The following is a 10,965-nucleotide window of genomic DNA, read 5'->3' as shown; positions in this document are numbered from 1 at the left end:
AAAGCGGACAATATCTACACAGTTGGGGTGGGGTCGTTATAGATGGTATCAGAGTCATGCCCTAGCCGAAAGTGTGGGCCCCACACGCGAGGATGCGTGTGCCCGTAACGGGGGTGGATTGTAGTGATCCAAAAAGGGGGATCTTGCATTCCATGAAATCCCACATCGCCTAGGGAAGCACATGAAAATGTGTTTATAAGGAATGACCTTCATTCAATGTGTAGAGGCCTTTTTCCCAGCGCAACCTGGGAAAGAACAAAACTGTGAGGGGTATGGGTCTCAAAGCGGACAATATCTACACAGTTGGGATGGGGTCGTTACAGATGGTATCAGAGCCATGCCCTAGCCGGAATTGTGGGTCCCACATGCAAGGACGCGTGGTGGGCATATGGGAATGTGTTTATAAGAAATGACCTCCTTTCAATGTGTAGAGGCTTTTTCTCCCACTGCTGTGTGCTTTGGGAGAGAACAAAACCGTGAGGGGTATGAGTCCCAAAGTGGACAATATCTACACAGTTGGGGGGATTGTTACATGTTCTCTATCTAAACATGGTGCTAAACACACTTTTTTATATTAGGAATACTCTAAATACAGTTTTTTTTTTTAGCACACTTCTTAAAAATAGTTTTTTGATTATTTTGAAAACAAAAATACTAATCCCTTACCAAATGGACCCTAATCTCTTCTTTTAACTTTTTCTTTTTTTAACCATTTCTTGTTCCATCACACATTGTAATTTTTTAAATTGACATAAATAGAATATTCATTTCTAAATTGATATGATATTATCACTGAGGCATGAGAGCTTTTTTAATACGAAATCCCGCTTCCTTTGTAACATGGAAGTAGATGTCATTTTACCAATATCTGTTACAACAACATACTATCACTTGGGTATATTTTGGGGAACACTTAATATGCATGGTGAACAAAATCAAGACATTAGTGGAGGATCACCCATGACGGTCAAACTTTTTGGGAGGAAGCAGGAGAGAGGAGCAAAGCAAAAGCAGACAAAAAACAGTCTAAATGTACAACAAAATTTACAACTGTTGAACAGTTGAAACGATAGCTTATATATTGTCTGTAGCACATATTTAAGCAATATTCCAAGTGTTCAGCCAAATAAAATCAGGAGGAGAAAGATATTTAAGCATACAAATGAAACTAAATGCTTTATTTGAAATTACTTTATTAATTGATCTCTCAAGTCTCAACACATAAACCTACAAACACTACGTAGTATATGTATCAATTTTAATATTGAAATTACTTACCAAAGTCCAAAACTATAAAAGTTCTTCTCAAAAAAAAAAAAAACTATAAAAGTTCAATATTGAATTCGAAGATTCAAACAGTAAAGAGAAGCAATCCTTAAAGGTTTATTCAAATGAAACTAAACCAACTGGGACAGCAGACACCATTTGTAGTGCCTACAGATAAATAGCACTACCTTTTCCACAGCAGATGAAAGCACTCACATACTAACCACCCACTAGGCCATATTAACATATCCAAGAATCAATAAAAGTCATCATCTCGATACATGGAAGTGAATTATTGCCTTGGGAAGTACATTCTTTGCTGAGCCAGTTTTAGTTGTGTTGTCAGTTCATTATTTTCCACCTGGTAGTACATCATAAAACCAAACAATAGTCATCAGACTAGAGAAAATTTGAAAAACAACACGAACAAAGTGCAGGGTTCCAAATCAAAATGAATGAAGTGCACAAATTTTATGAACATTTTCTTTCAAATGCAAAACAGCATATATAGCCATGGAAAACCCTGCTGCTGACATGGAAAACAGGTCGAAAATTCTGTCCAAACATAAAAAGTCAAGAAATTATGGGGTCTGTGAGCTTAACCCGAAGTGCACGCAGCCAATCCTCGTACTGGGACACCACTTGCCTCTGACGTTGCAAGTCCAAGTTCAGATGTTCTTCATACTCATTCAGATGTACATTTTTTGCATCCACTTCTCGCTGGAGAGCAAGAGCTTCATGATCATATCGGTGATAATTCTCATCCAATTGCATCTGTGAAAATTTTAAAACAGCAGAAGAAATTAAACTATATATCTCCTGCTAATGTTGCACAAATAATTTGCGGAGAAAATTACAGAATAAAATACAGAGCTCTTCAAGCCTATAGCTTAAATCCTTTGATGGACAGAAGTTTCTTCCGACATATTAGGGGCCATTGAAATTTAAGTGTAGTCTCCTTTTTATAAACTACTCCTTCCATCAAGGAATTTTCATTAACAAGTCTCACTATATACCTATTCACAAAGAAATTCCTAATTGGATGAGTTTTTATCTATTTCTCACTCTAATTATAATAAAATAAATCTCTTTTTTTTTTTTTTTTTCAGGAATGAATATGATAAATCTAAGTCTAAATGTACCCTATATATATGTGGGTCACATCACATTTTCCTAAAATAGGGAAATTCACAATAAGTAAACAAAGCCATAAAAAGAAACAAGCCAATATTAGAATTAAAGGAAAAATGAAAATTTCTCACTTTTAATCCACAAACTATCAATTGCTACATTTATAACCTATGAAGTTTGGACTGGAATGAAATTAGTAGGGTTACTCTAACATCTACATTTTAATCAAAACTTTAAATGGTCAAATGTAATAATAAAAAATTTGTTATAAGAGGAAAGGAAAGGAAAGAACAATACATCTTTGGCTAACTGAAGATGACTTTTCTCGACGGTGTCTGCATTTGTTTTGATCTCGTTCATGAGAGTCTTGAACAATCTTGTACCATTAACTCTGGCATCACGTTCAGAGTGAGCATTCCATATCTCTCTAACAGAGCAGTCCACCCAATAATCAAGAGCTTTCATTGGAGCGTTCTGTAACCTCTCACTCATGATAGTTTCTTTTTCTTTCTTCAGCTGCCTTCTCGAAAACCAAACAAGAAGTCAAAATTTTAAGCCAATAAATAACATGTACTCAGGTTTTCTTGGACGTTTCTAATAAAATCAAGATTAAATAAGCTACAAGAAAATTATAAAGAAAAAAAGCAATTGATATATATTTTTTTAAGAGAATTTCAACTAACAGCGTCCGCTTTTAACAATAGCTTTTTATCATCAGACCAAGACACCAATTGATTTTTGGAGTAGACAAGGATTAACTCCAAATCACTTATTCAATAAGGAAAAAAAATAAAAAAGCATTAAAGCAGTTGATATAGTGCAAAAAGATTTGCATTCTTTATAATTGGTGGGTGACTTCTACTTGTGAATATAAAATATGCAATTGCTATAAGAGAATCAACAAAAAGTACCCACATGATTACAATATTGAATTAATACTCAAAGAGTTGGAGAGAAATTTTAATCAAACAAGTAAGGAAGAGAGAATGAAGAAAATGAGAATACCTTGAGAGAGAAGTTTGGTTTTGAGAGATTAAGATCTGAGTGCTAACAGTGACTCTGGTTTGAGAATTGAGAAATTTGAGAGCTCTTCGTTTGAGTAGCGGAATAGAGGAAAAAGGTGAAGAAAAGTGTGTCTACACTACAATGCTATAGGCTCTTATAAACCAATTTTTATATGCTGTACCCGGCACTGTACCCGGCTATATGCCGGGTACAGCATATAACACCTCCTTATAAACGGTCTGATCAGTAAATTAGTTAAGTCAGTTATTTTCCGCTCCTTTGGGTTTTGGCTATTTTTTTTTCAGCTTCGGTCAGAGTAAATTAACGGATTGTTCTAGTACAGTGGATTGTGGGTCTTGGTTGGTAGATAAAATGAAAAGGTGAAAAAAAAAAAAAAAAAAAAAAGATAATCACCAATGCTAGGACTAGTTCCCAACAAAATTAGCAATTTTTTTTTCACTTGTTGGGGCAGACAAATTGTGATTTCAAAAATGTTACTTTCACATGGGTTATCATTGAAATAATTTTTATTGTAATTCAACCATAAACTGTCCACTTAATAGTTGTAAAATTGTAAAATTGGGCTTATAGTTATTGAAAGACAACAATTTTACATATCATATACTATTTGATATGAAGGATATAATAATAATAATTCAAAAGCTCCAAACATATTTAGAGCCTTAGGCTTTAACTCCTAATAGGAAAATGATATGTACCCTTAAAAAATGGGTCAATCAAAGGATTATTATCAATGGGTCTATCAATAAGTCTAGTGTAAAAAAAGAAAAGTCATATTGGTCGAAATGACAAGTTATTCTTTTGTAGGTAAAAAAATCGTGTTAATGGTAAATCCAAATGATAATCAGAAAAAATTATCAATTCAACTATTCTTAAAAAATAATTTTGTAGAGTTATTTAGGTATGATTTGTAGTTATGCTATGTTTGTTTTACCTAAAAATCATTTTCAAAAAATCATTTTTCCAATTTCAAGTGTTTGGTGCCATTGAAAATTTTGTTAAATGAAATTTGGGGTATTGTGGTATAAAATGATTTACACCTCTATATTCAAGCAAAAAAATTTACACATCACACAACTCATCAACTCCAACCTCCATCCCACGTCACCACTCGTCTATCTCATCATCAACACTGATTCTTGATTCTCTCTCTCTACTTACATAATTTTTTTGTACTTTTTGGGTTGGAAATTGTTTACATTTTTTTGGGAGCAGACAAAATGTGGGAAAGTAGTAAAAAATATGTTTTCTAAAACACTTTTAGGGACACATATTTAAGCAATATTAATTGTCAAGTATTCAGCCAAAGAAATCTTTATCAAGGTATATTTCTATAATTACTTTATTTGATCTTGAAGTCTGAACACATAAACCTCCTTAACCATTGCGACTATAAAAAGATTCTATTAACAGAAAGAACCAAACATTACTGGAAAACACCTAGTCTGGGAGAGCTGAGATGGTCACGGGCCCCCATGAGACAAAGAGAGTACTAGTAAGCTAGATTATGGGCCCAAGGCTTAAACTATCCGTTTAATAAAGCAGTGGCCCAACAAGTAAACTTAGGCAGTACAAACTTAATATTCCAAATCAATATTTTCCATCCCCTAAACAAAGTGGCTAAATCACTTTTTCAGGTTAAGAATTTATTCTTTTTCACAAGGAAAAATCAAGGTTTAAATCCTCCCTCCCCTATTGAATTGTCAAAAATTAAAATTAAAAAAAATGAAAATAACATCGTCAGACTTGACTAACAATTTCAAGCCTAGGATCTCCACTCCAAATCTTATATTATTTATGTCAGTTTGCTCATTTTTGTTTTAGTCAATAATGCTTCTTTTTCGTCATAGCTTCCCCTTCAACCCATTTTAGCAGTAGTCAAAACCATAACTACAAGAATTTTGAAAAAAAAAAAAAAAACAAACAAACAAACAAAAAAATGCCTCATACCCATTGGTAAGTACACTCATACACTAATTGTTCTCACTAGCTGCATCGATGCAATGGCCAGTTCATATTTTTAAGTACTCATTGATCATTATAATAAGCGCACGCGCGCGCACACACACAAATTTAAAAAAAAAAAAAAAAAAAAAAACCTTCATCAAATGACTAGCACCCATAGCTCCCCCCCCCCCCCCCCCCCACCCCAACAAAAAAAAAAAAAAAAACCTTCACCAAATGACTAGCACCCACAGCTCAATGAAATGATTAATTGCTAAATCATTGAGGCATTAGCCTAAGAGCCTGTGATCAACAAGAGCTAGATAATATCCATTCAAGCAAATTAAGCAATAGTAGAGAAAATGTGTCAAGAATGTAAAGGGCCTGCAATTTGCCATATAACCTTGAATTTGATTAAATTAAAAGATCTTCAAACAACACAGTTAATTCAAAGAATTTTATCATTTCCCGGTAAAAAGTTTGGGAAAAGATGAAAATGAACTATATACAAAACCCTATAAAATTACATAATTTACATTCACGAAATCAAACCATATCAACCAAGATGAATGGCAGAGAAGACACCATTGGCCACCTCCATGAAATGATGCACAACCATGACCGTCGACGCCGGAACACTCATCGTGATGAGTGCAAGCATCCCAAGAGCCAAGCAAGGCCTTGTGTTCATCAAATGTGATTGCAATAACCCCACTAGTGTACAAATATATTCATCATAACATGTGTAATACTGCTTCTCCCACTCCATCCAATCCTCTGGAGGTTCATAGTTCCTTTCAATCATCTTCATCTCATGTATGCGTTTCCTCAAAATGATCATACTTTCATCGACCAAGCATCCTCCATTATAATCTGCAGGCTCGTACGAGTCTCTTCTAGCAGCAAAAACCATGGCTAAACTTGATCTTCTCCCATGCAAGAATCTCACACTCTTACATTCTGATTTGCTAAAGGGAATTGGCTGAATAGGAAGTATTGAGGAAAGTAAAGAAGTAGTTTCCATTGCTAAACAAAAGTGAATGATATCAAAGTGGAAAGATGGATGAGGAAGAGGGACTCTGTTTTTCAGATTTATAGATAAGAATTTCAAGATCTTAGCATTGCAAAACTTTGATGGGTACTCGACACGTGTCCTTTCAACGCCGCCCTTTTAATATTATTTATATTTATTATTATAATTATTACTACTCAATAATATTTTTGGAGCCAGGTGCTGGTTTTCCATTGGCCCTTTGTGCCTTGGAAAGCTGGCTAGCAACAGGGTCGGCGTTTATATGTTATTTAATTGACTAAAACATTATAATAAAAGGAAGACCGAACCGTTTATCAACTAAAACATTATAATAAAAGGAAGACTGAATCGTTATAACTAAGTTGAGTTATTAATCCATATTTGTTGTAGTCTCTGCGTGTGTCTAACATTAATATATGCCACTATTATGCCACTTTACATGGAGATGACATGTGGATGTGGGTACCATATACAATAAGAAAGTGACAATAATGAATCATTAGCACTACCAAATTGATAAAGTTCAAAGTACATGTGAATCAACTTCCTCCCCCGCGCCGCCCCCTCCGGGAGTTGAAAGGACAAAAAGTTTATTGGTAGAGTTCACTTTGATTCCCCTTGAATCTTAAAATTCATTAAGAAAAACCCCAATATATATATATATATATATAAAATAAAAAATCAGTTAATTCAAAGAACCAAAAAATAATAGCACTCGCTCATTGTTTGGGCTAATAACTCTCCCCATTTTCCCTTTTTGTATAAAAAGTTCATTCAGAAACCAAAATAAACTATATTAGGAAAAGGAAAAACAAAAGTTCCCTTGTAAGATCTTTTTCTTTGTCAAGATCTTTTTGTATTTTGAATCTTTGATTACACGTGAAATAGCTAGTAGACTGATAAAAAGCCTCTCTTCTCTCTGGTAAAGGAGTGCTTGCTTAGCTTTTAGTAAACATGGCAAAATGAGCAGGTCAGGTCAGGTCAATCGAGTTGCGGGTCAAGGCGGGTCACAAGTCAAAACGGGTCATTTTAAGCGAGTCAAAACGGGGTCAGGTCGGGTTAACCCGTATTTTTCACATGAATTTTTTTTTTAATTTTTTTTTTTTTTTATAAAAAAACAACATGTATTTGTCATTTGAAAAGTTATGCAACAAATTACTTGATGTAAAATGCATTATTTTAAATTCATCACTTATATTAAGAATAAACTCAGTTAAACTTATTAATACTTATTCAATAATTTTAAAATTATACAAATCCTAACATTGCTATCTAAAACAAAATAATACAAAGATAAGTAAAACAAATACATAAGTTTTATTTCTACATAATATCAACATTCTAAAATATAAAACAAAATTATAAATGACTTATTTGATAACTCATTTGATAAAAGATAAAAACATATAAGAAATTTATAATCTTGAAAATTAATTTTATAATCTATTATCAATTGTGGTTGGCATTCTATTTCAATTGAGATATACATTAAAGTTTGATTGCTTACTTATTTATACATGGACTATTTTATGAATATCATATCATTATTAAGCAACACACACTCTAGAAAATGTCATAATTTATTTTGAAAAGCCGTTTATTTTGGGCATAAACTGTTAAAAAAAAGGTCTAAGCATTCATAATTTATGCTAATTTGATACTTTGGCTTCACTATTTTCACACTTATGAATATTTCTCACACATGTCTACAATTTTAAATTTATGTTCTTAACTCTACTATAACCAGATTATTTTGGCATGTACTTTACCATTTGATATCTAAAATCTTTACTCATTACAGAATGCTCAACCATTTATCTTTCAATTAATTTGCATGTAGTTATGTAAATGTATCAATTGTTTCCTTAAAGCTCACAATAAACAATTAAACCAATATTGTCTTAATTTTACTATTTTTTTTAATCCAAAAAAAAAAGTTTTAAAAAAATGGTTTGGGTTCGGTTAGGCTCGCGAGTCGGGTCGGGTCAGGTTGGGATGACTTGCAAAAAAACATGGGTTGGGTCACAAGTCAACCCGTATTTGCTTCGGGTCAAAAAATCGGGTTTGGGTCATGTATTTTTCTAGTCAGGTCAGAAAATTCTGACTCGTTTTGCCATGTCTAGCTTTTACCTATGGGTGTGCATGAGTTTGATTGGGTTGGGTTAAGGGAATTTTTTGACCCAACTCACCATAGTGGGTCAAAAAAAATTCAACCCATCACATCAGTTCAACCCAACCCACATGGGTTGGGTTGAGTTGGGTTGAACTCATGGGTTGGACAATTTTTTTTATTACTATTATTATTATTAAATTGAGCAAAAAAAAAAAATATCACACTTGCGGCCACTTGAGTTGATAAACAAAACATAAACGAATTAGAATCATAATTCACTTATAAACAAAATATACATAAGTTCCTAACTTAGTTATAAACAAAATATATCTAAAATTTTAAAATTTTTTTATTAATTATATAATATATTTAACTATATATTAAAAGAACTAATAGGATTTTATATTATATATGATAGTAGGAAAAGAGGAAGTGCTCTACAGTTGGTTTTTTTTTTTTTTTAATTTTTAAATATATAATACATTTTAAATATGTGGGGCCAGAAAATCGAGTAGCCAAGGCCTACTTCAATCCAGGCCCAGATGGCCCACGCCGAGGACGCACGATGGGTCCAAGGATGACCCTATCCTCGGTCGTCTGAGACCTCAATACGAAGAAGGGGCAAGCCCTGGGCGAACCGTCACCTTGGCATTGAATACGTTCACCTAACCCCTCTGACCGCATTAATGGGGATGTAACCCCTTGCCAGGGCGACATCGATCAGGGTGAACCACTTGAGCACGGATATGACCTTTGATGGGATAGGTCGTCAGGAGAAATGCCAATAGATGATCAACAGGAGGAAGAAGATGAGCATATATAAGAAATGTGAGCAAAATGTATGGGGGGTCTTCTTTTGAAGGGGGAGAAAAGCCTCCTCGGCCATGGGCCGAGGAGCATCCCCCAGTTGTAAACGGTTCTAAGTATTTTTTCAATAAAAGAGAAAGGAGTTCATGCTTCGTAAACGCCGGCCAGTGCCTAAACCTTCGATCCACTCTCTACAAATTCATTATTCTGGGTTCGTTGGGCCTTTAACCCATATCCTTTGGGCTTAGGCAACAAAAACAGACCCCACAATTAGCGCCGTCTGTGAGAAGGATTAGCGCTCTGGCCGGCGCAACAGGCGATGGTTCTAAGTAGTCGTTCTATGAAAGATTGGTGATGGTGCAAAAAAAAAAAAAAAAACTGTAGAAAGATAAAAGTTCAAGACAGAAGATTCAATAGCAAAGAAAGGAAGCTCGATATTATTTCATAAAAAGAAAAGTACAGAATACAATCAGAGGCTCAGGCAAGCGTGTTTTAAAACTATTCCTACAAGCTAGTCCTACAATCAGAGGCCCAGGCGGACCCGTCCTAAAACTAGCTAGAGGGAAGTGTCAACCCGTACCCTTACTGGCATTAAGAGAATGGGAGAACTTGACAGTAAGGGGGCGGAAGGGGGCTGAGGCTGGCTTGCTTCAAGGCCACCAACAACTCCTTTCTCGGAGCGGCGGAGCTTGAACAAAGCGAGGAGCAGATGCAGGGGCTCCGGGACACCCTCTCCCGTGATGTTCCCTTGATTTTCTCCAATCCCCACGAGTGTTGGCCGTGGGAGACGGCAACACTCGAGCACCGCCCATGACATGAGTTCGCACGTCTCCTCCGTCGGGGGTGCGCTCCGAGGAGAGACATTAGGTACTTCAACAACATCCCTCCGGGCCACCGTGCATGGCGCCATCGGGGTTACGCCTAGACTCTGTCGCACCGGAAGCCCAGTGGGGGCTGCGGCCACAACGGCTTTTGGCACGGATGTCCTCACACCCGCCCAAAGCCGCCCCATATCTACTAACTCCGGTCACAATTCTGGCGGGGTTATTAAAGGGAATTGGGGAGCTGAAATGGTGTGTTCTTTCTGTTTGTGTTGGGAGATTCATGGAGTATGGAGAAACCATCCCCCCGGAAAGCCTTATATAGAGGATGAGGGTTGGTGAGAATTAATTCACGCAGAATTCGAAAAGAGAGTTACCAACGGGGCTAATAATGAAGCTACCAAATTCCAAGGGGGCCGTAGACCGTTGGACTTGTGTTAATTCACGAGGACATTAATGAAGGCGCGTCTCGCGCACCAAAGCATCAAGCGCGGAACACGAACGGTCAAGGGACGCTTCATAAATAAAAAAGATGGGGGCTCGAATTGGAGGCGAGATCAACGCCACGTGTAAGATCATAGTCCGACCCAAGGAGGAATTGTCTCCAGTAAAGCGGTCCGAGGACAAACCCCTACTTACAGAGAAATGAAAGCGTTAGACAAAACCAAGGCACTGCATGGTCCTCGGACTCAGGCCTATGGGGAAACTACTCGCTCCCCTACACCTGGGTACTAGACAGAACCAAGGTATTGCATGGTCCTCGGACTCAAACCTATGGGGAAACTAGATACTTACAGAGAAATGAAAGCGTTAGACAGAACCAA

General features: G+C 36.0%; 2 protein-coding genes across 2 annotated transcripts; both read right to left on the bottom strand.

Moving 5' to 3' along the window:
* Window positions 1-1,323: 1,323 nt before the first annotated feature.
* Window positions 1,324-2,972, bottom strand: LOC112030187 (uncharacterized). The gene is made up of 3 exons (XM_065762530.1): window positions 2,695-2,972; window positions 1,870-2,040; window positions 1,324-1,627 (listed from the first exon to the last, which is right to left on the bottom strand). The coding sequence occupies exons 1-3, from the start codon at window positions 2,887-2,889 to the stop codon at window positions 1,559-1,561; spliced, it is 435 nt and encodes a 144-aa protein (XP_065618602.1). The 5' UTR covers window positions 2,890-2,972; the 3' UTR covers window positions 1,324-1,558.
* Window positions 2,973-5,739: 2,767 nt separating this feature from the next.
* Window positions 5,740-6,450, bottom strand: LOC112030204 (uncharacterized). Its single transcript, XM_024062896.2, has one exon. It carries the CDS (start codon window positions 6,389-6,391, stop codon window positions 5,924-5,926), a length of 468 nt encoding a protein of 155 aa, XP_023918664.1. The 5' UTR covers window positions 6,392-6,450; the 3' UTR covers window positions 5,740-5,923.
* Between the last annotated feature and the right edge of the window lie 4,515 nt (window positions 6,451-10,965).

Source organism: Quercus suber, unplaced genomic scaffold (genome assembly GCF_002906115.3).
Source record: "Quercus suber isolate HL8 unplaced genomic scaffold, Cork oak 2.0 scaffold_461, whole genome shotgun sequence".
NCBI classification, from domain to species: domain Eukaryota; kingdom Viridiplantae; phylum Streptophyta; class Magnoliopsida; order Fagales; family Fagaceae; genus Quercus; species Quercus suber.
This window is presented reverse-complemented; position numbering and strand designations above follow the sequence as displayed.